General features: G+C 37.2%; 1 protein-coding gene across 2 annotated transcripts in view; it reads right to left on the reverse strand.

Annotated features, from left to right (window-relative positions):
- Positions 1-24,937, reverse strand: part of LOC135324835 (peroxisomal multifunctional enzyme type 2-like) — a 69,479-nt gene that overhangs the window by 9,966 nt on the left and 34,576 nt on the right. For both annotated transcript variants that reach the window (XM_064501801.1, XM_064501802.1), the window contains exons 17-22: positions 24,137-24,202; positions 12,224-12,293; positions 8,783-8,889; positions 8,369-8,455; positions 5,698-5,787; positions 3,085-3,220 (exon numbers count right to left, since the gene is read on the reverse strand). In XM_064501801.1, coding sequence (XP_064357871.1) covers positions 3,085-3,220; positions 5,698-5,787; positions 8,369-8,455; positions 8,783-8,889; positions 12,224-12,293; positions 24,137-24,202 — 556 coding nt within the window. The remainder of the gene's footprint in view (positions 1-3,084; positions 3,221-5,697; positions 5,788-8,368; positions 8,456-8,782; positions 8,890-12,223; positions 12,294-24,136; positions 24,203-24,937) is intronic.

Consider the following 24,937-nt stretch of genomic DNA (forward strand, 5'->3'; position numbering starts at 1 on the left):
ATTACCAGAATAGTGTTTAAAAAAAAATCCCTAAAATAAGAATTCCGTCATGCAGATATCCTAGGTCATTAGCAAACTGTTAGAGTAATACTATACGAATACTATTTAAAGTAGAAAACTATTAGAGGTAGTAGTATGCTACTATTCCATATAATTAGAGCTGATACTAGAATTGTCAGAATTTGGTAGCACTTTGCCAGTGAATTTACACAATTATTTGACACCAAGGAATTGCAGAAATTGAGGATAGCTGAGTTTGATGCCTTTATGAGAATTTAAATAACAGAAGACAGCACAGATTCCAAAGCCCACAAATTTTTAAAAATGTTTTTAATATTGCCCAACTTTGCTGGAAAGGGATGACTAATCTGTTTTTTCTTTAACTGTTCAAAATTTCAAAGAAAGACACAAACATTCAGAAAACTATCAGATTGCGCAAAGTTCTTTGGAAAACTGATATACAACAAAGGGACAACCTTTGCACACCAACACAACCCACACACCAATTTTCCTAAGGAAAAAAGTAAGGACATTTTCTACAGACATCCTCCTTGTCACCTAGATATTTACATATTTACATACAGTCTCACATGTTTCTGACACCACAGACATTAGAGTCATTCATAAACACTTTTTGCTATTTTGACAGCTGGGCTTGCAGGAACTGATCAACATGCTATTAATATTTGCAGTCACCTTTTCAAGTTACTGGAAACGTTTGGCTTAAGCTCCTAGTACTAGTAAGCATCAGGAGATGTTTAAGATAATATGAGACCCTTTATCCCAAAAGGTTAAAGTAGTTCCAAATTTGCATAAAGACCAGATTTTGCCCATCGTAACAGGGGCAAATGGAATAGTCAAAGAAAAGTTACAACTCTTTAATCCCCTTTAGTTAGGGCAATACCTATCAGAGGAAGACATTACCTTCTCCCCACCATTTTGGTAGGGAACAGAAGAGAGAACAAGCTCTGTTTGAAAAATAGAAAAGGTTCTGACTGACTTTTGATTTACCCAAAGCAGTAATCCTCTCGCTCAGGATATACTGACAAACATCACCCTTTGTAAACATGCATCCACATTTCAGCTCAGGCCTAAATATCTAGGTGTGCCTATCCTGCATTCAGCAGTTTGCAGCTCTACGTCTTCCTGAGCCAGAAATTTTATTCGTGTTTTTAAAATTCCCCAACAGATTTTTCTTACATTAATTTGTCCATCCATCCTTTGAACATATGTAATCTTCAGTTTAAGTCACAAACAAAGCAGTTCCAAAACCAAAGAAAATTATGAACCATCTTGAAGATGAAGTAATTTTCTGCTTGTTACTGTAAACATGACCATCACTTAATTTGCAATTATTTACTTCGATTTTTTAATGTGTTGAATGTCTTACTAAAAAACACATAAAAGATGTGACTGATGTAGCGCACACAGTGGCCCTTTAACAAGCAGAAGTCTCCCCTTCAAGTGTTTTAGAGTTTACCCTATGCATTTCTAATACAGCTTTTAGTAAAGTAAGAACACAGAAAAGACTTTTCAAGCCTTCTTGTCCAGGTTCTAAGCACGCCCATCATTTCAATTAAAAAAGAATGTAAGTGAAACATTGCAGAGATGTGAGGAATGATGAAGAGTAATAATGAGTTCTAAGACAGCAGATCCTGCAAGTTGAATTATGCAGTATTTACCCACTCTCATTTTGATTTAAAGATACTCAGTCTCCTGCATAATCTAGAGAGGCATTTTCGATACATTGATTAACTGCTATCCAAGTGGAAATCACCCCTTATCTCACAAAAATAGCCTGCTACTCAGTGAAAGTAGAGCAGAGCTATCTTGAGCAGTCTCAGGGGCAAGGCATGACATTTTTCCCCCAACTCGAACAGCAGCCTTGTTATTCCAAACCTCCGTTGTTTACTATTAGGAAAAGAGAAACTGAAATTACAAGATTCTAAACCACCCTGCAAGAAGAAACAAAGCAACTATACACCAAGAACAAAACACTGCACAGACCTAACACTAGCTAAAAAAAAATCACAGTTTATGGGATAAAGCACAGCACAGACTGGATCTGACCTACCAATGTGCCAGTCTCTCTCCTCAGGGGGCCAAAGGGCAGCCCACCTGTATGGTAGCTCCCAAAAGCATTCTGACCAGGTCCAACTATTGAGGCTAATCATAATGTAGCACCCTAAATGACAGATTTGACCCTAAGAGTTTCATTTCTCTACAAAAATGTGAAGACCTGCCATTGGCAACACTACTTTATCCCTTTTTTTGCATTGCACTAGTAGACCATTCTGGACACCTCAATAAAACAAATGAACAAAACAAACTAGTAACACCAAAAATATTGAAATATATTCAGTTTCAAAATGTACGCTTTGCTTTCGGCAAAAATACATGTCCCTACAACCTGAGCACAAGAGGGAAGAACGAAAATTTGAGGATAAAAAAATTCGTGAGAAAGCAGTTTTGCCAAATCAGACTGGTTCACATATTTGTATAATCCACTTATCAGGGACCCCTTCCCTTCCACCTATTGCCAGGCAAGCTTTGGCTTCTGTTTATCAACCCTTGAAGAATGGTAAGCAGCACAAACCTTCATTGAACTTTGATTTCAGAAATTCTGAACAGAAACAAGTTGTGTTATGTTTTCACTGAAGTCACAAGAATAATGCAAGAAATAAATATCCAGTTGGTTTAGATTAGTTAGCTTATATATCATCAGCAGTCTTGTTCCTGTAGCACAGAGCTCCTTGTGGGTTAATTTAGCCTGCTTTTCTAAGTGCAAGAGACACCCATTCTGGAAAATGTAAATAGAAATGCACTGAAGTTCTAGAGGGCAGCTTGCCTTTACCTACAACCAAATAAGCAAGTTATAGAGGCGTATTTTGAGAAAGCTTATTTTTGAACTTTATCTGACCTCCTTGCAAAAATTTCAGTTGTGCATTCAGATTTTTAAGCCCTAGTGAAAATTCACCTGCTACCCTTGTGCTCATCTTTATCAGTTTAATTAGAATGAATATAAGTAATCTCACTTCATTAAAAAATGCACCCATGCATTATAAAAACAAAACTATGACTTACTCCACTGAACTGTTTTTCCATCCTTAGTGATGTTCCATTGAAATACAGCATTCACTTTCTTTACCAGCTCATTTCCAATCTCTTTGATGCGACGACCAATTTCTTCAAACACAAGGTCACTCTGCAGCCCTGCAGTCTTAAAGAAAGACGGTACAAAGAATTTCAAATAGAAAGCTCTGTTAAAAAGTAATAAATATGATTATTAGTTCAAGTACTGTGTCCAGGAAAGTATCTATTGCAGAATGATTAAATGCAATTGAGACATCTTCTACTGCAAATAATCACCTCTAGCAATTGTCAGCATTAAAGATTATATTCAAGCACAAAAGGTTTCATGGAATCACTGTTGACAATCATTTCATATCTCGCTTTTATTATTTTTGTTATTTATCACTACAATTTAAGATATGCTTTATAATTAGGATTGTTTAAGGGTTTATAAATTGCCCGTTATTCCTTCTGCAGGATAACCATTGCCACTTTTTCCAGTGAATGGCATTTGTTAGTTTTTAGAACATAAAATGTTTTCACCAGTGCGTTACTTTAATTTGACATGAAAGACTTTCAAAACAGACTTCACTATGAACACAGTCAGAACTCCAGAGCAAATACAGTATTTTTAGCATTTAAGACTGGGACTAACTACATTTACATGTTTAACTTTTGCAAACATACAACATTTTGTAAGCCTTTTGCTGTTTTACCTTAACAAACATTTGTAATGGATAAAATACTACACTTTCAGAAGCTGTTTCAGTCATATTCCTCATCTGACTGCAACTGGAGTAAAGACATTCCTCATAACTTGAAGCTCTTGTGCTGAACCTACTCATACACTCCTTGCACTGCTATCTTGCCACCTCTATGGTTATGGCTGACAACATTTTCCATTATATGACATGTTTTCCTGTGGCTTCTAGGTTTGCCAAACTTCACTCATTCAGGATAAAGACATCCCTGGTGGATGTCTGCCTCAGCTAGTCAAGACATTTCAGCCAATACACCTTAATTCCTCAGAGTAAGCTTGAAGAAAAACAAACTGTTCTGCCCATGTTAAAAAAATCCCTATAATGATTTCACTGAAAAGTTCTAATGCCTATGTACTTTGGAACCTCAAATGGAAATCTGGCAACAGGTCACTCCAATAAAAGTGGTATGACTCTAAGAAAGTCTACTGAAGCACAGCCAAGTTACAAGCCTCTGAAAACCACATGCACACATGCTCAACCAAAAACTTTCAAAATGCGGCAACAGCATTCTCAGAGCACTCACTCTGTACTGAGCGTAGCCAGGAGAGCCGCAGGGCTATACCTGCAATCATTCCTTGTGGCACCTGGAGGCTGTTACAGTGCTGGCACTGTGAGAACACTGAAATATGGTGCAAAGCAGCCCTAATTTTCTTGTTTCCAAACAGGGGATAGCTTGACTAGCTAACTGCAGCTTTTTTCAGCAAAAAAAATTTTTTTTTTTTTTCATCAAATGTCCACACTACAGTCCTTGAGTCCCATAGGATTTCACTAACAGCTCAACTGCAGCTCCCATCCTGGGACTGCCTCATGTGCTCAAGCAGGACAGCTGTCCAAGCACAGGAACTACAGGGTGAGAAAACGAAGGTCACTCCTGAAACATACCATACTCCTAGAACCACCTGGTTCCACAGCAGACCCAAAGATGTCCTAGTCACCCTCCACTGTTAAGCCCGTGGGCAGACGACTGCTTTTGGACAGGCTGCCTGTGCCTGTCTCCCCAGAATACAGAAAGTCTACAGCTTTCCAGAAAGTCAGAAGACTAAACACAACCAAAGAAAAGAAGCAGTTTTCAGGAATACATCACAAGCTGTATATGAATGCCATTATTTCATAAACTTTAATGGATTAAGTCTTCACCCTTTATAGACAGGATTCCACGGCACAAAGATGAAGTTTATGAAGGCAATGCATTGTGCACCCATGTCTGTACAGACCACCTCAAGAACCTAGGACACTCTCAGTATTGCATGTGCAATTCTGTCTTTCAGGGCAAGTCCAGTACTTCAGGCTGACACACATATGCAGAGAATTTCTTCACATATATAGTGTAAGGCTTGTATCATGCGTCAGTCCTACTACATGTGCAAATAGCACTCACAGCCTTCTTTCAAAATGGATCCAACAGTTTTGGAACCCTGCCAGGCCTCTGTCCCTCCTTTAGTCACAGCCCCTATGTACAATAGGACGAAGAAAGCCCAAGATGAACGGCAAACCCTCACGTTTACAGAGCCTGATTTTGATCTCAGTCATGCAAGTGCTCAAGCTTGTGGTCCTCTCTGATGCATGTCTTGCTTGTTTGGTAATACATACAGCAATGCTTATCCTAATACTTAAACTGGAGTCAAGCACTTCTAACTGCATTAACCATTCTGTATATCCTGAAATGTCTGTGTTTTTCCCCCAAATAGATCCATGAACCTCTAAAAGCTGGGTAACTTGTGTTTTCGCATCTCTGAATTCATATATTCATCTAATTATTGCTAGTAAGACTAATAAATGATTCTAGTAGCTTTCCCATGTTTCCCATAAAAATAAGCCTCATTATGCTGCTCTGCAAATTAATGCTTCTGTTGCTTCCCCCTACCTTCACAGGCTCCCAAGCAGAAGGTTTATCCAAGGCTGATGTTATATCCGCATATCCCCCTGCAATAGCAATTTCTCCAGTCTCTTTGACCTGTAATGGGGGGAAAAAATTACATTAAAGAGGTAACCTATTGGCAAAAAGTCACAACAAACAAAGTGACAACCAAGGAGTTTTCTTTGCCTTTTAAAACAGACAGATCAAGAAAGGAGAAAGCATAAAAGCTCCAAAAGGGGGGGGGGGGGGGAAAGAATGCATTTTAGTCTTGAGACAAATTAGCATATGTGTTTCACAAACAGCTCAAAAAGTCAAATGATTGTTTACTTCTTGACAAATTATACCGAAAAGATGTCGACATTTCTCTGTTTACAAAATGGATTTAAAAATGTATTTAGCCAAAAATTTACCTCTGCATTATAAGCGTTACTTAACAAATAGTTCTGAGAAAAACACATTGTTTAAAATGTATTATACACAATCGGCAGCAGTGCATGTTTCACTATCTTTAGGCATCTTACACTGCAACTTGCACTGTAGATTTTTAAACACTGTAATGCCACAAAAATGGCAAGGAGAAAGGGGAAAATAACTATTTACAAGAATAAAATGGAAAGGAATTCAGGTAAGTCAGAGAAAAAACTGGGTTTCATTTTGACATTGTCTCTTTGAAGAGGACTGACGCTCAATCCTTTCTGACAACAAGACCAGATTTTTTTGGTGGGGGGGAAATCACAAAACCATGCTGACTTGTGACAGTGAACAGATTAGGAAGGCAAAATGACTCCCTACATACATTGTCAGTGAATAGGATGATAATAGCTGAAGAAGAAGAGTAACCAGTATCACAGCTTAGCTTATTGCATAGGTGAAATCATTATAGAAAGACTATATACTAAAGATTATTCAAATCATGTCTAACAGCTTGTCACTGCTACAATGCACAACTTAACACAGTATTGAAAAGAGATTTAAAAATGCATATAAAAGTTATATGGATATTTTTAGTTTGATTTGACTTGACTTTCTTGTAAGTAAAAAGATGGCTTAATTTCAGATTAACTCAGGCAACAATAAACTAAAGAACCCTGCAAAATTCCTTTGAGTAAGTAACTGTTGAAACACTGGTTTTCTATAATCCTGTTAAAAGTTGTAATTTCTCTCCATACTTACTCCACACTGAAGCTTGTTAAAAAGATCTGTAGCAAAAACACCCCCAAACTCTACATATTAGTTTTGATTAGACCAAGCACAGTAACAAACCAAGCCTTCAAACACAACAGAGTATCCCATTCTGCTTACAAATTTCAAAGGCCTGGGAAGCACATCGTGAATTCTGTTAATTTAGACATGCAAACCTTTAAAAAATAAGTATCTGAGAGGCTGGAAGTCTCTCAGGACAGAGTGGTAGTAACTTTAAACACACCTATGCATCTCCAGTACGGTAACCTCCCAGGTTCATTTGAGGCACCAAACTGTCTTGTTTAGACGACTAGTAACCTCAGATGGAAAGTCTGCACATAGCAGCCATATCGCTGTCAGAGGAAAGTGTCATCATTCTGAAATTTTACAGCCACTACCACTCCTCAGGTCTGCAGACAGAACTTACTTCCATCAGTCAACATGTATTCTGCAAAGTAGGATAGCTGTTCCCACAGGAATACTATGTCCTTGTTATCATTCCCCTCATTTGATTTTGTCTGCCCAAACCTCTCTGCAGCTGCAATGATCACCACTGCTGTGCTCACTGAGCAACAGCTTTGCCTGTAGTTTTACAGAGATGCAGTTGCAAAGCTTTGGCTGTCCACTAATGACATGTAAATTGTATGTGCATAAGCCAACGTGTATTCAGTTACCAACATAACAAACTCATGGTTTAAGAAAATGACAGTGCCACACAGCAGTACAACAGAAGTGATGAGAAGTTATTTTGGGGCTCTACATGGAGTAACTTCTCCTTAGCTTTCGGTAAGGATCCTACGGTGTGCAGCACTGGATTACAGGACACCCCTCCAAAATGCTAAAAGCGAAGCCAAAAGAAAGTCATGTAATATAAAAGCTGTGTTTATAGAAGAGTAAACTATGCCTGTTTTAGTGTAGTTAATATGTACAGCTGCTATGAAACTTCTGCTGTTAAGTTCTTCTGAGTAGATTCAACTGAGGTTTAAATCAATTTAAGCTAAACTTGTCAAAGTTTACCAGTGTAAACAAGCCACCAGGAGTTGGCTTAAGCTAAACAAACTTGTTAAAAAAACAAACAAGCAAGCAAGCAAATAAACAAAAGGCAAAAACTCCCCCATGCACATGGTTACAGTTAACTGCAGGAAACAAGTACAAACTATGCTGACTTGAAAATGACAGCCTTTTGCTTTTCCGTGGTGAACACAGAAAATGTGGTGCAATACAATGAGCTCTGATGCTATTTAACACAAGAACTGTATAAAGATATAATGCTATTTTTATTATTTAACTGGAATCTTAGCGACACTGTAAACTAAGTAGGAATATTTTATCCTATTGAAGTCCATTCACTTTATTTTCTTTTTCTTTTCTTTAAAAGAACCTTCTTCAATGGTGCATTTAATGAGCTGGTTTTCTCCCACTCTCTCACACCCACACTCTTTAAACCAACATATCCTACATGGAAGCCCACAACGGTGAGTCTTTGTGTTCTGACCTTGGTCTGAAAATGGATTCTATTTCCTTCCTTCCACATTTCCGTTTGTAAAGTTTGCCCAGGAAAGACCGGTTTTGCAAAGCGAACCTAAAACAAAACAAAACAAAAAAGTGAGAGGGAAAGGAGGATCTGTCATACATACTACCAAATGGTACTGTGACCTCACACACGGCTTAAAAGTATAAGCTCTACTGAAATCAGAAAAAAAACAAAAAAACCCATAGAAAATAAGTCAACTAGCAATGCAAACATAAAATTTTTTAAGTAATCATACTAGATACAGGAATTAAAACGCATACAGCAAAGAGTAAATGCAACTGTGGCAGACAGGACAACCCAAAAGCCTTTTCCCACCCTGTAGAAATTTTTGGCACAAAACCCAGAAAATTAACTGCAAAGAATGAACCTACAGACCTTGATTGCCTTGAATCTGGTCACATCATTATTTGCAAAGTGCTTCAAAACGTGTCTAGCAGCAAACCCAAATGAGCACAATCCATGTAGTATGGGCTTCTTAAATCCTGTTTTTAAAAAGCAACATTTTGATGTTTCTAACGTTAGGAGTTCGCATGTCTCTTCTATGAATTCTCACATTTTGTTTATAATCTTTTCCTCCAATAATTTTTCCTTAAGTTTAAAGAAACAGAAAAAGGACAATCCTGTTGAAAAAGCCTTTGTTACCACTTATTGCTTCCTCTACTTTGCACAAGAACATGTTCACTGAGAACCGGCACTCCAACATTACGTATCCTATCCAAGACACGCAAGAAGAATTAGTCCCTGTCTGAAGAGATGACAAAATGAAAAATAAGGACACTGTCTGTGTTAGAATAGGTGCATAGACAAATTAGAACCAATTACATGCATGTATGCATAGTAAGGACAATGGGTATTGCAATGATTGAGAACTGGTGATATTAAAGTGATTGGATGCTTCCTGTTATGCTTGCCAAACTTCTCATCTGTACTGCATCCTTCAGGATTAACTTTTCTTTGTTGGGGGGAAAAAGCCTCAAAAGAGTTCAGACATTTCAAACAAGCACAAAAAAAAAAAAAAATAAATAAATAAATCACACTGTTTTGGTTATACTGACTTTTTTTTTTGGTCATGTTTCCTTGTACCTCCATGCTTTGAATCAGAAACTGAACTTTGGCAGAGGATAAACTTTGTATTCTGCTGAACCTTTTCCTTCTGCGGAAGTCTGACAAAAAAAGCCTTTCAAAATTGGTTTGAGATTTGCTAAAGTGCAACAGTTAAGTTTTAAAGATGCTGCTTGTATTAAACATGCTCTGAGCTTGGTATGCAAACAATAACTGACCACAGTTGCCACAGCCCACGGATTCAAGGCAGGTCCAGCCTATGCCTTAAAAATAGCGGCATCAGCCTGGAACTCCTCTGCCACTAGAACTGTCAGCTGTCAGAAACTGTTTTTCCTGACCTCTAAACAGCTCCTCAAAGCATCTAACATAGCATGAAAAGTTCTCGGGGGACAACAGCTGGAACAAAAAAAGAAAAAAAGACAGGAGAGAAAAATCTGGCATCAGAAGATGCCAAAGGAAGAGAAACTACCTTGAAGATGGAGAAACAGAAACCACTAGGACTCAATGTTGGAAAAGACAGGGATTTTGAGACAGAGCCCTAAGACTAAGACTAAGACTAGCAGGAGTCAGGATGAAAAACAGAAATTGTGACTGATTGGGTAAGGAGAAGAGACATGACAGAAAGACAGACTGAAAGGAGCACAAGTCTGTTTCTCATCTGTGAGATAACTGTCCTGCTCTGACCATTCTGCCAATTCTTACCTTTAAGATGTTTGAATATGCACACTGATAACATATCATTTTTGTACATTGTACACTGAGTATTTCTGAATGCAATGATATACCTTACAGTCAATTTAAAACAGATTACTGGCATTATTGTAACAATATTGGTATTCAGCATCTCTCTTGCACACAATGTTATAGCAGCATTTAGCTCTTTAAAAGCTTAGCTTTTAAATGCAAGAGCCAAGAATGACCACAATCTTCAGAGCTCAGCAACAGATTCCTATCTTCAGTCCTGTTCTCCCCAGTTCTTTCGTCATAAAAACAATGCACATCCACAAACAAAAATCCATACAGTAATCAAGTTACTTTTTCTCTAGACTAAAATGGAAATAAAATAAATAATGTTTTCACTTTTTAGTATTTTGGGAATGCTTGCTATAGGAATAAAGACACAGGAATAAACACAGATGCTTCTGTATATTTCCTCATAAGCATTATCTACAGAGAAATAATCTTGGAATGACCTGAGTGCATTAAAGTAAACATTTAATCTGGTGCACACAGCCATTTAAAACATTTATAGAGCTTGAAGAAAAAAAATGGATGTGAATATGTCCAAAGAAAGTTTTTCTATCATTAGAAAAATATTTGTTGAATATCTCTGCAGTCATTCTCTTGATCATTTAAACCTGTACTTAATACAGACATTGGAACTGGACACCGACATGGTTCCAAAATCCAGCATGGCAGTTTTCTGTTCAGACAGATTAAGAGATTACCTCACCTACAGAGATAATTTTTTTTCCGCTGTCTAAGTGCCAGTGCTCTTATAACATGAGTGTGTAAAAACCCACAATTCCTCTACTTTTGTAAGGATTTTATAGAATTACCATCATTATTTTAAACATTCACGTCTCAAGTTATAAACAGATTTTTCTCCTCCAGCTTTTTCAAGAGTAATTGGGTTATTCCATCTAAATATTTATCTAAAACCATCATCTAAACAAAATGAGCAGAACTGCGTAGTAAACTAGTAAACTGGGGAAATGTCTTTATAAACCATATTTCATTATAATTAACACCATTTATGTAAAATTACACAAAACAGAGTAACTAAAGAATTAGTGTGCATTTTAAAAAGGAGATTAACATTTGTGAAATTACTTTAAGCATGACTTGAATAAAGGGGTATAGGTCTGCTCTATTACCTTGGTAAGAACATCGTATGATGATACTTCTATACTAAAAAAAAAATGGAAAATTGCAAAAGTAGAACTTTATACAATTATAAATATAATCCAATTTTTTATATAAGGTTTACAATGATAGCATACATATTCAGAAAAATTTCTTAAGTAAATAAAATATCTGCCCTTGAGTAATCACACTATGTGATTAGCAAAGCCTGAACAGAAGCCCTGAAAACATACTTAAAGTAAATGTTTATGCAAACAGACCATTACTTCGTAATTCCATCTGTGCAAGAATCAGTTAACGTAGCCTGTAGTCTGACACTTTGGGCATGTAGCATGATAGAAATGACCAACCAACTTCATTACAAACAGTTGCACCCAAGCAGGGTTTTTGGCTTTGTTTTGGAAAAATAAATTCTACCAGACTCCCCCTTTCCACCCTCCTGTAATTTATTGCGATTGAGACAGCGGCACAAGATATTCCACAAGTTCTAAATAGCCTTGAAGTTACTTAAGCAGAAAGAATGATGTACCAATGAGTTTATGGAATTCCCTCTGAGGCTTTAGAGAGTCAATTACATTATTTTCTCTTATGAAAACAGAGGTTGTACAGATGGGAAGGTGGCAAAGAATAAGCTCTAATAGGAAAATAGGGTTACAGACAGGTTTCCACCAAAGGTAAAGTCCACGCATTCCTAGCTACAAGCAGCAATGCTTCAAAGTGTTGCACAGAACTTTGAATTAGAAGACATCTGATGGTCACTCCAAGAACAGCTATAAAAAAGTATTGTTTTTCCCATCTTGTTAGAGACTCACAAACTAAGCGACAATTGAAAATACATTTACGTCATTCTTCATCCAAGTATTAGTACAACAGCATCTCTCAGCTCACCTCCAAGAGCAGCAAAACTTGGATCAACATGTAAAGGATTCCAATCCCCACTCAGCCGATATAAAGCAGCCTGCAGAAAAAGGGAAAGAAAAATGGGAGGTTAGCTCAGCTTCACAGAAACCATCAAGAGTCACTCAAGACCTATGATAGCTTGAGGAGTTCATCACTGTTTTACAAGTTGTAAGATAACATGCTCTACAATAAACCAGGTAAAATAGAAATTAAATGTTATTTTGTAGACAAACTGTCAAAGATTCAGGAAAAAGTGTCAAGAACTGCATCTGATCTTGGTATGTGACAAAACAATACAACTGCTTAATGGGAGGAAAAGTCAACTTACTCTGCTGGTAAGGTCAAGCAGTTGTAAAATAACTTATTTCCTAGAACTCTTCACTTCTTTTGCTTGAAGTGTAATTTTGAAAAGAATCTTCTCCCATGACAGATTCATTCACATTTTACAAAAAAAAATTTATAAATGAAACCTTTGCTTTTTTAAAAAACACCTTGCTTTTTCACCATAGGATTCATATTAGAGAGACCAGAAATATCCATATCCTCCTCTTTTAAGAGTAACATGATTGACTAATTGTGATGCACTGCTCTTAGGGGCTTCATGAGTAGTAGTCCAAGATTTAAAAAACACACACACGCCAAGGGACAGGTAAAAGCTAAGCTTTCTAGAACACTTTTTACTAGCAAAGCAGAACACTTACAATGAGGCAAAAGATGATAAACATGAATTTAGCGTATTGCATATACTGTGAAAGTGACTAAACCTGAGAAACGATGAAAAGTGTGGCTATGTCATTTTCTTGTCCTCATGTGGCTTTAGCATTTTTACCATCAGATCTTAAATTTCCTATATATGTAAAGTGGCTAGCAGTCCATAATAAAAGAAGCATGACAAGTCAACATTCTGCCATCTTTCTAGGCTAAAACCTTATTCCATCGTCATCAGATTGCGATGGAAGGACTAAATTATTGCGGCGTTTTCTCTAGTGCAACTTTCCCATTACACAGGACAGAGATAATCAGTAATTAGGTTAAAACTAAGTTCTTGAACCCTTTACTAGGGCAGTTATATGCTGACATATACAAATTGAACATGAGTTTTTAAACTGGAAGGGAAGACAGACTTTCTTTTAATAGAGGGTATCACTGGCCACTGGAATCCCTTATCACTAAATACCTCCTCCCTGCATTTTGGGTTGAGATCTTAAAATATAGTACATGTTTACACAAATGACGATAAGCTGCAACAAAGCAGAGCAGCACTAAATTCTGTTTCAAGGCAACAAGCTAATAGAAAACCAAGAAAAAAAAAAAAAGGAGGGGGAGAAATTCCCTTAAAGTAGTTTTGTTTTGATATATACATATATATATATATATGCCTAACATTGTTTTTCTATCCAAATAGGAAGCAAAGGATATTACGACTAAGAGATTCTAACTTTGTATTATCATTTTAATTCATAATCCATTTATTTATTTTTAATCTGTTAATATTCAGGCACATTTCTTCAAGTCTATGCAGCTTTCACACTGAGCTATAATTCTCTCTTATTCGGCCTGACAGAAACACCAAGTGTTTGACTCTCCATTAAGGATGGGGGAACATAGAAGAGTCTGACATTGCTTTTGTGTCTGGGAGTCAGACACACACACACACACGCAGAAAACTCTAAACTGTACCAGAGCTTAAACACACAAATCTTGGAAGGGCAACTACTAAACAGATATTTCTCCATGGCTGCTTGACTTGTTGTTTACTCCTGTTGAAGGACATCTCCTTTTGCAAACAAAGGTGTATTGGTATGACTGGATCTGAAATTTGTAATTGTGCTTCTACACTTGCCCAAAAGGCCTATATTTTAATGTAACTTGTTTTATCTTCTAATTGATCCTACAGACTTTCAGAAAATAGTAAAGACTGCAAAATTCATACTAATGTAAGATTACAGTTCAGATGAGTTTGAAGAACAGAGCAGAGAACATTCATAGAGTTTAACCTCCCAAAAGGGACAATGGAGAGGGTAAGGTCCCTTGCTGAAGGAATGGGTTCCCTGAAACCGATCTTAGAGCCTCACCAAGAATTAGAAATAGCTAAGATATATCATCCAGAAAGAAAAATAAAGTCAAGATGTCATGAAGGCAGCATCCTCCAGTCCCAGGAGCTGTCAACTAACAACCCTCAAGCCAAATCAAGTCCAAAAGAGCAAGCCCAATGGTCCTACATCACAGAAGCCACTATAGGGGGCACCCAAGGACTGCATGGTAAAGCACACAGTGCTGGGTTGATGGGGCAGTAGGAAGTAATACTGAGATAACAGGGCAAATGTAGATATTTACGCTCTACTATGCCACGTTTAAGGGAGCTGGAGTGAAATGAAGAGTGGAAGGAGACAGCTGGAAAAGGCTAACAGTTACCAGCATCAGTGGAGAGCCTGGGCTCCGTCACGGATGCCTCTGTCTCATCTCGGTCCCCACACAAATACAGAGGAGAAAGAACGGGGAACAGAAAGGGTGGCACCCCACTCCCCATACAAAAACCCACAGCACCAGGGGTTCAGAAAAGGACATGCACACACTGCTCTTCTAATGTGCTGAGTCTTTACTTGTCCTCATTCTTGCTCCCTGAAAACTAGATAAAATTGTGTCTTCGCTGTCAAAAGCTAGAGATGAGCAGACCTGATGTACCACTAATGCCTTTGCTAAGAACTGCCTACAGCCTTAATGCCATCAATATCAAAGTTATAACATTATGAAAGAGCGTTTAAGTAAGGAAAGTCTTGTGACGTTAGTTCCATTGAAAATAAAAATAAAAGCTGACAATTTAAAGAGAGTTGTTCTTGACAGAAGTCTCCGAAGTACAATATCCATCCTTCATTACTAAAGTTCTTCCTTCAAGAGTCTGAAATCTAATAGCAAATCACCATCCCAATAACTCAAAGAAAAAGTTTCCCAGACACGACCTAAAGAAAATAATTGAATTTTTAACTAAATTAGAATTCTAAGGTCTCACTTTCATACTTGTATTATTTAAAGTTAAAAAAAAAGTTGTCAGGAGGTTATTTTCACAATGGATCTGTTGCAATCAATTTTAATTCAAACTAATTAATATTTAATTGTAGTACTGGAAAATTCTACTTACATATGAGAAAAATAATGAAAAATCTGCTTTAAGCCCAAATCTCAACTTAAACCTCGCTATGCATTTGTTGCTTACAAATGCTACAATAAGAACTAGCCATTTACTTGGGGTGATATTAAGCACTATTTGGAAGACAATACTTCAACAAGACACTTTTTAAAATAACGATGCACAATTGTGCATCGTTAACAAAATAGATGTAGGATTTAGGAACTAATTAGGTTCAGAGAATTAAATGCGATCATCTATTTAACTAAAAATCTGAAGCGTGGATATGAGAGAAGATGCTTGCTTTTCTATATTTTCAACTATCAGAGTGGCACTGGTTAGAGCTAGAAAACGCATAGGCTGAACTGGATAACATAAAACAGGTTATTTCAGATTTAATGCAGCCAGCTTAGGTGTGCCAACACTCTTTTCACTGACCATGGTCTTTGGTATGACTTCATTATATAAACTGCATTCCATATAAGAACAGAATTGTTTTAAAGCCTTGTTGGCTCTAGTTTCTATACTCCTACAATGATGACATTTCCTGAAGTCTTGAGTGATAGCATTAAAAAAAGTGATACATCCTTGGAGGATGACAAGAGTCAATTGACATGGGGCATTAGACTGAAGTCAGTCATAATATGGTTAGATTGTTCTCCAATTAATAACACAAACTGTCAAGTCTCATTTCCTAACAATTTAGGAGTTCTGCCAGACCACAAAAGGAAAGGCGATATCCAACCCGTCTGCGCCAATTTTTCTGTCTTGCCTGCAGACTACAATAAAGGTCAGTGGTAAAGCTATCAAAAACGGAAGCCAGCTATGCATATTTTCCCTTCTAACTGGGGAGAAAGCTTTGCCCAAGAGCTTATCTTTCCAAGTATCTGCGTGTGCATACATGTATAATTACTTTACCAAACAGCCTTTTTTTTTTTTTTTTTTTTTTTTTTTAAGTAGGAGCAGGCAGTCAAGCAATCTCATGAAGAAAAAACAACTACTAATCTCAATGACACATTTCCAAGAGCTCAGGTTTACACCAAGAACAATGAATGTTTCCAGTTCAGCTGCCAGGGCTGATGCTTTGAGGGCTAAAATTTATTGCAGTACTTAAGTAATTCAATGTACTTAAAACTAAGCAGCTACACTTTGAATGTCTGAGGTCCCCATATGCCATAAAACTTGTTTTAATTACCTCTCATGAGGACAGATACTAGGAAAAAGCAGTTGAAATTAGCACATGGAAAGATAAGGGTTTGTTTGTTTGTTCCTTCAGATAACCCTCAGATAAGTTTTTCTCATCAAAGTAGGCATATGTGGAAAACAAAACAGTGTGAGTTGCTCATGACAATTTCTAAATATATTTCGTGAAAATCTGGTTTATACATGATTCTATCTTTAAGAAGACTATGAAGTATCAGTGTACAGTTATCTAGACTATATTAGGTTGGCAATTCAATGTTCTTTGTGGTCTGGACTATCAAAACACTACCTTATCCCCTAAATCTTTTACTCCTTCAGGAAGGAGAACTGTTAGAAATGTTTTACTGAAACACCTTCACATATGCAGGTAAAAACAGGCACAGAACAGCTCTACATCTCTTCTCCTTCCCCATGCCTCATTATTCATGTCTTTACCATTTATCCCTATCATACCTCTTCCAAATTTAAAATCAGCTTAAATGCTTGTTGGCACAGAAACCTCATCTGAATAACAAGGTGCTACATAGAACATCAGTCATTTTTCAGCACCATGGCAAACGTACAAAAAGTCTTTTCTTCAGTAGTGCCTCCGTTAATCAAAAAGAACAAGCCACTTTTGTAGTAGAACTTCACTACAAATGCAATAAATATTCATATATCCTTCAATAACACAGCACATAGATAAGGGGAGGAAAAACTCTTGGTAATGAAAAGCATCTCATTTAAAGGAAATAGGCCCAGTACCTTTTCTTTTCTCCCTTACCACACAAAATTCTAGTATAATCCTTTTTAAATTACCAAGATTAGAAAATTACATTCTGATCTGCCCAGCAGGGATAAACATGGAAAAATCCAAACAAATCTTGAAATAGGCACCATAAAACATAACAAACTTCCTAAGTAATTACTATTATTAGGTGCTCACTCACTACACAGTAGTTCAGGGGTACTACAGTACAGTCTCTGCACACTGAAACCTGTAGGCGAATTAAGAAAACATTATCACAGCCTTGCAATGGCTTCACATTTCTTTGTTTTGTTTGTATCATCTTTTGTTTTTATGCACATTTTTTCTGGCATGCTCTTCAGATCTGTGAGCCAACAGCAGCATTTCATTCTCTCCACCATGAAACAAATTATTCATGCTACAAACAGCAAGAATCACCTGAGGCTTTCAGGAGGCTCCCTTGTGCTGTCCTCTCAAGTTAATATAAATTTACATGTTTTCAGGCAATGCTGTACCACATTCTTTACAGAGCAGGACACAGAAAATGTTTGTTCTGTAACTATTTTTTTCCCCGTACATGCACACGCTTTCATGATCTTCTCTCTCACATGACTATACCACACTCATTCAGAAAACACCCTCATCTCAAAACATCAGCCCTCCTGTAATTTTTTTCTTTCTATTTAAAATAAGTCAAAGAGCTCTCCAAGGAAACAAACACCAGTTGGAAGTAACCAACATATAGTTTTTTAAATATAAGGTAAACAACTACTTATTCTGCCTACAGACACATTTTCTAAAAACACACACATTCACATATGCTTAAAATGGTAACACAAATGAAATCTGTGTAGAATAAAAGATGACTTTCTACAGGGGAGCACCCACAATCCCAATTACATAAAAAGCTTATAAAGGTCTTACAATTTCTCTTCAGAGTCAAGCACGTATTGGTATCAAAAATAAGATAGCTGTCTTACAGATATCGAATCTGTTTGACAGCAGTGATGATGACGGGCAGAAAACTTAGAGGAGGTTTTAATTTAATAATATATTAGGCCTTTACATGTTTCCCAGGCACTTGTTCCTTTCAAAGATATCTTTTTAAAAATGCTTAATTTCAAAATCTACTCTTTCAAAACAAACTAGTTTTGTGCACAGAAGTCTTCACGATTGTTTCCAGTGAGATTAAGAACTGCAGTTTTAGCAGAACTTGCGACACTGAAAAACTCAAACCAAGTAGCTAGAGGACCACAGCATGAGCAAGAGGACAGCAGGACTGAGACTGACTCAGAAATGGAAGGAGACTCCTGCGGTCTAATCACAGGGCACCGAGGACACTGCTTGAAACATGGCAGGTGTCAGTTCGTTCTTCTCTTTCAGAGGAAATAGCAAGCAACCATACTTTATAAAAACCCACTAAAAAGCAGCAGTTTCTTCCTATCCTGTCAGCCAAGGTTTGATCCATACCTGTAACAGGAGACTTTACACATCTTGTATATTTTAAATCCTGTCAGATTAGTGTAAGTGTGGATTTACTGAATCTCTTTAAAATCTCAGAATAAATAAAGAATAACTATATCTCTCAAGGGGGCTTTTCTATGATGCTCACTATATCACCTTCTCAAAAAGCACCATCAGATGCTGTATGCCACTCCTTAAAACATTCCCTACAGAATTAAAATGCCTCAAACCTTTATAAACATCCTCGCTTTACAGATTGGAAACTACAAGACAGCAGAAAAGGTCATAACTGTCAGCAGTACAAAACAATCCTGGCTCTCCAGTTTAACATTTGAAGGCCTGATGTTTCAAAGCACATCACATTTTCAAAGCACAACACACTAAAAGTTCAAAACAAAGTTCCCATTAATTTCAATTTCAGCCTGCAGCGTTCGCTCTCCTTAGTCATACTCCTAGGTATCAAATTCAATCTTCCCATCCTCTCATATGAGCCACCAAATAAGGAGTACCCACATCTGAGTAGTTTGGGTTATCTGGTTAAACAACTGCCCACAGAGCACAGAAATTCTCTGGAAAAAAAAGAAAGTAAATCCATTGTCCAAAAGCTGCATTTCCAACCAGTGTCTAACCCTGAGATCATTTTCCTCTCATTACTCTGTCTCACAATGCAACCTTCCGCACGAAACAACACAGGAACACAGATTTCCTACTCTATTTCAATTCATGCCTAGAGCCTTTGCCTTGCCTGTGGAAGGAGTTCTTGAAGGACAGAGAACAAATACACTATTACGACTGCATAACTGAAGACTGTATCATAAGGCATTACATACACATGGCATGAAGACTACACACAAAGCAAGATTTGAAATTTTTATCTTTTTAGAGACTCCGCAATACTTCCAAACTTTTGAAAAGCACCTTCAAACTGACAGGATATCAAAAAGTTGTTCCTCCCAACAGACCAGTATCGGTATCCTGAGTTTCAACAGCTCTCGAAAGGATTTTAAAAAATTCTCGAAAGCAAGGGTGGCCAATTTTCCTGGCTCTGCAAACCATATACCAAAAGGTAACATGTGGCAGGGATACCCCAAGTTGCATGGAAAAATAGCTCTGGGAAGAATTCACAGGTGCCAGCTGACATGACACTGCTTTGCAGAGCAATATAGAGGGCTGCTCTACTGCCCAGTTGCATGTAGACAACTGGTCCCAAAGAAGACTCATCAATGTCACTGGGAAATCGCATACTTCAAAACTGAACCAAATGGTCTTTTCTACTTCGTCATTATGCATATTTCTTCCTCTCCATCATGTGAATCCCAAAGAATATTCAGAACCAGAATTCGGACAAAGTAGGAGAATGTTTTAGTCTAAATACACAATATTGTTGCAAGAAAAAGGATTTTTCAATTAGTACTCAGCTGTTAAAACTTTCCACATTTTACTGAAATGAGTTGACATTAACAAAAATGCAACAGTACTGCACACCCCACTTCTTATAGCTTCAGTTTTTCATTTAGGCAAACAGCACCAGTAGTTTTCAGAAGAGAAAGAGGAAAGCAACACAAAACACTCAAACTGAAGTGGCTTCCTGAAAAATTCTGTATTTTACTGACTACTATTATACTGTCTGTTCTGTCCCTGTTTTACTCTCTATTTACCATTCCAAGGCCATGTATCCCGATTATTAATTTTGCTATTTGAAGTCACAGAACAGCTCGTTTCTTTACATCAGCCTCCTAAGAAAAACCAGACCATGCTGCAACAATATGGCAAATACTTTCATAAACAACACAGAAAGCCCCTCTCAAAATCCATGACCCCAGAGCTTTTCGAATAAGGAAATAATTGTGAACTGCAACCCTTGGCCGTCTTCCACTTCTAATACTCACCGAAGCTTGTTTTGTTTTTGTCATCAGAAGATTAAGTCCCAAAAAGTCAAACTCATTTGGGAAAAGGGTGAAGAGAAAACTCTCCAGAGACACAGGTCACTAACTGTGTATCTTAATTGCATGAGGAACCATTTAGTGGAATCTGTTTCCATTCATTAATCTAAGGCACTGGTTTGAGAACCAGCAGGATAAGAGTAACCTGGTGATACCAGAGCTCTGTAACTACATTAAACATTCCCTACAGGGTTGAAATTGAATGATTCGTTTCTTGTTAAACAGCTAACAGTCAAACATTTTCTAGACTTCTTGATCTTCTGTCAAAAAGGTCTATTCTATTCAAAAGATTTATGACAGTAAATCTAGTAAAAAATGGCTCAGGTTACAGAGAGAGACCAGGCCAGGAAAATGCCACAGCACATGGTATTTCTACCTAACACTGTGACATGGAATAAGTCACCTAGCTCTTTGTGTAAAAATTAAGAGCGTCACACAGGAGATGTTTTTATGCCCTTATTTGGCAGGATGCAATTTTTAAGCCTTAAAACCTTTTAGAAGGCCAGGTACATCTGGTAGATTTTCCTTAACAATCTTTCATCTTTATGCAGCCTATAGTATGGCACTGGCACTCATTCATAAGCAGTGGTTGGTGCTTAAGTAACTTCCCAGGAATGGGAACAGATCTGATAGTCATAAACATTTACTACGCTACTTGTTATTAAGTCTTTAGTACCCGTAACAATAAGAATTAGTTTGTTCTGTCAATAGATGCTGACATGAAGAAATCCAATCATGTTTCAGGGAACTGAAAGGCGCTGTAGCCTCTACTCTGATAACATACAGAGAAGGGTGTTAAAAGAAAAAAGAAAAAAAAAAAAGAAAGAAAAAGAAAAAGTAATTTGACTGGGCTACTAGCCCTCAGTCTCCTGTCTGTTCCCAGTCTCCTCTTCACTACACAGCACTTCTTCCCATCTGTACACATGCAAATCATATTCCTCCTCTTAAACCGTTGTTTTTAATATCTGTGAGCTTTCCATGCAGTGCAAGTACAAGTGCAATGTGCTCGGTATGGTGAATGTAGGGAAGTGTCTCAGCACAGTGGCAGCATGTCGTTACCTTTGGATTGAAGACAAAATCCAATATAATCAGAGTCTGTTGACTTCAGTGAAAGGTAGGAGTCATCACTGAAAATTTTTAAAAAGATGCATGATAGTCTGGTTATGAGGAATTTTACTATATGAACACACTAGAAAAAAGTTAAGGGGAAACAACCCTAATTAAAAAGATCAGTTTAGCACTGTAATAGCAAGAGCACAAAAAAATGACTGCTGAATGTCACAAGAATTACTGGAAATTAATATGATTTAAGTGGCTAATTCAAATACAATCTAGAAACTGACTGTGATGACTGAGCAGCAATAGTCATTTCAGCCAATACCTTTTTGCATTTAAACACTTAGAAGAAAAAAAATTTCATAAACTCCTATGAGATTTGCATGCCAACTTCCATTTTCAAAGAAGCTTTAGGCAGTTAGTGCCGTTCCAGACACCAAAATGTAAAATCTTCATGACACTTCCCCAAGCTGTCCTTCACATGAAAGAAGTTTGTATTTCTTCCAAAGAGCTCCCAAGTTATACACATTCTCCTTCAATCTACAGGCATCATCACTTAAGCACAGATGCTACCAAATAATTTGGCAGATAAGCCTTCTTGAGATTCTCAAAGTCCCCTGCCTAGTACACCTACCTGTCAGAGCAAACCATAAAAGAACACTGTTTGGTGGCTACTCTGTGCCACTTCCTTTATTTCCAAAAATCAACTCATTGTAACTCTAACCTGAAGCATGAGAAATCCAGGCTCAAGTCCTTCCCCTAATTTTGAATAGCAGTTTGAACTGAAGATACCCAACAACCAGCTTAGTATTACAAAGATTTTGCTATAATGTATGCTGAAGGCTCTCATTCTCTCTTGAAACCATTCCACTTAAGTTAATGAAACCAGAATCCATTTACTTTGCAATAGCCAAGTCTCCTAACCTCTGTATTATAGGGTCATTACCATCTTCTTTTATCTAATGAACTTAACATCGGATACACAGTAAAAAAAATCTAAACATGAGAGTTTGAGACAAAGAAATTAAGATTACCCCGCAAACAAAAGGTTCACAGAAGTCATCTGGAAGTTGATGTAACTGGAATCAAATCCGATACAACCACGCAGACAAGAATTTGAACTAGGTCTCCAATATTCAAAACAAATGTTTTAACTACTAGGCTATTAAGGCAGCTGCATTTCATCTAATGATTTCTTTTCCCCACCACACCCTTATTTCCCAAGGAATAAAAGAATATCCTGGTTAAAGAGCCAGCTGCAAGAAAACATATTCTACTGTATTTAACCACCTCTCAAGAACGGGGCACTCTCTCACTGTTCACCATTTCTCACTCAGCTTGCTCTCTTTGATGAAACATATTCAGATGAGTGAGACATCCATGTCACCTTTATCTAGGCTGTGAATTTTAAGAGGCAGCAAGTACTTCAGTGGAAGAAATGCTGAGCTGAAATCTCTTTTCTGGTTTTAATTGCTGGGGCTAACTTTGACCTAAGGCACGTGAATCAGCTGGCGTTGTAACTTGCTGATAGTAACTGTCCTTCTACATTCTTTCAGCTTGCAGAACAGGGGCACAAAAATCCAATTTAATTTACCATATGGTGAAATAAGATGAGACTAAGTTGAATTACTATTACTATAATCAGAGACTAAGCAGACATCAGTTACCACAACTCAGCTGATGCTCTAAAAACTAGGAGCATGCCCAAAAGCTACTGACACCTCAACGTGACCAAGTTCTTTCGAAAATACTGTTTGGTGTCTTAACACTGGTAGCTCCTGATTTTCCTTTCTTGGTTGTCTGACACCTGCATTTGCTAACCTTCAGAGTAAGACATTTATTTACTCAGTTTTTTGCTTCTGGGAAGTAGTTGCCTGTGAACCAGTTGGGACTATGGGCAGAGGGAAACATATATGGACAGACATCTATCAGCTTTTCATGTTTTCCTGTCTACTTGCTTCTTTAACTTCCTGTATATGCAACCAGAAATTTAACTTTTTCAAAATAGTTTTTTCAAAACCACTCATGACTATTTTAAGTCACTATTTTAAGTACTCTTTGCTTGCACCATCTGTTGTAATAGTCTGTAAATTTTGTAAGTTTTGAACCTTTTTTCTTACTACAATAGAATATGAAACATTCATTATATACTTTTCCTCTGTACTATATAATATAATTAAAGCATAATAAAATTGTATCAGCCTTATGAAGAGAATTATCTTAGATAGTACTTTGAATACACACTATCATAACTTAACCTAGCACAAATTTTAGTTTCATTTTAGTACAACAGAAAATTTGAACTATTAGTGAACATCATATAAGGCTCCTTTCTCCAAGTAAAATGAACATTTTCACATCTTAAGCATGCAAAACCTTACCTGATCAGCTGTTGTGACATCAGAAAGCACAGCATCAGGGGGTCTCTTGGGTGGATTTACTGTTACCTAAAAGCAAAAGAGGTAGTATCAACATTTCACTGTAAAAATCTCTTATCTGTACCCATGCTAGAATCATTGTAAGGTATGTCTGAAGAGAAGTATTTCCAAAGCTGTTAGGGTTTCTCTCCCTGCCTTTTATATTTAAGGACAAATAGGAAAAAAAAATTTGTATGCCAAAAAAAGTCTCTTTTCAAGTTCATCTCTATAGAAGATGGTGATCCTGAGGCATCAGATCTGCCTTACAGTTACAAGTTCTAGCTGATCAGTTTCTTCCAAATGATCCTAAAAAGCCCAGGAAAGAATTATTCACCTCCAAAAATTAGTTCTCCAGTAAAACCAATGCTTCCACCTAGTACCAGTTTCCGCTTATATAAAGCGATGTTGGTGTTTTGGAACACAGCGTGAGAATGAAGCTTTTAAAATAATGCTTCAAAAAGCTCAATGGAATAAAAAAAATTTACTACCTCACTTCTGAACTATAGCACTTTAGGGCTTACAATAGCTTCCAGCTCTTCTTTCCCCCCTTCCCTTTGACTTTTTTTTTCCTTTTCTGTCTTTGCAATTACGAGTTGTATTTTAAGCCCTATGGCATTATAAAAAAGCCATTTCTCATGCAATCTACAGCTTTGTGGTTTGGTTTCAAAGCCTGTAAACTTTACCAACAGACTGCCAGAGAATATCTTAGATAAGCACAGAGACAAAATACCATAACCAATTTAAACTATTAAAGTAGCTGAATTT

Source organism: Dromaius novaehollandiae, chromosome Z (assembly GCF_036370855.1).
Source record: "Dromaius novaehollandiae isolate bDroNov1 chromosome Z, bDroNov1.hap1, whole genome shotgun sequence".
NCBI classification, from domain to species: domain Eukaryota; kingdom Metazoa; phylum Chordata; class Aves; order Casuariiformes; family Dromaiidae; genus Dromaius; species Dromaius novaehollandiae.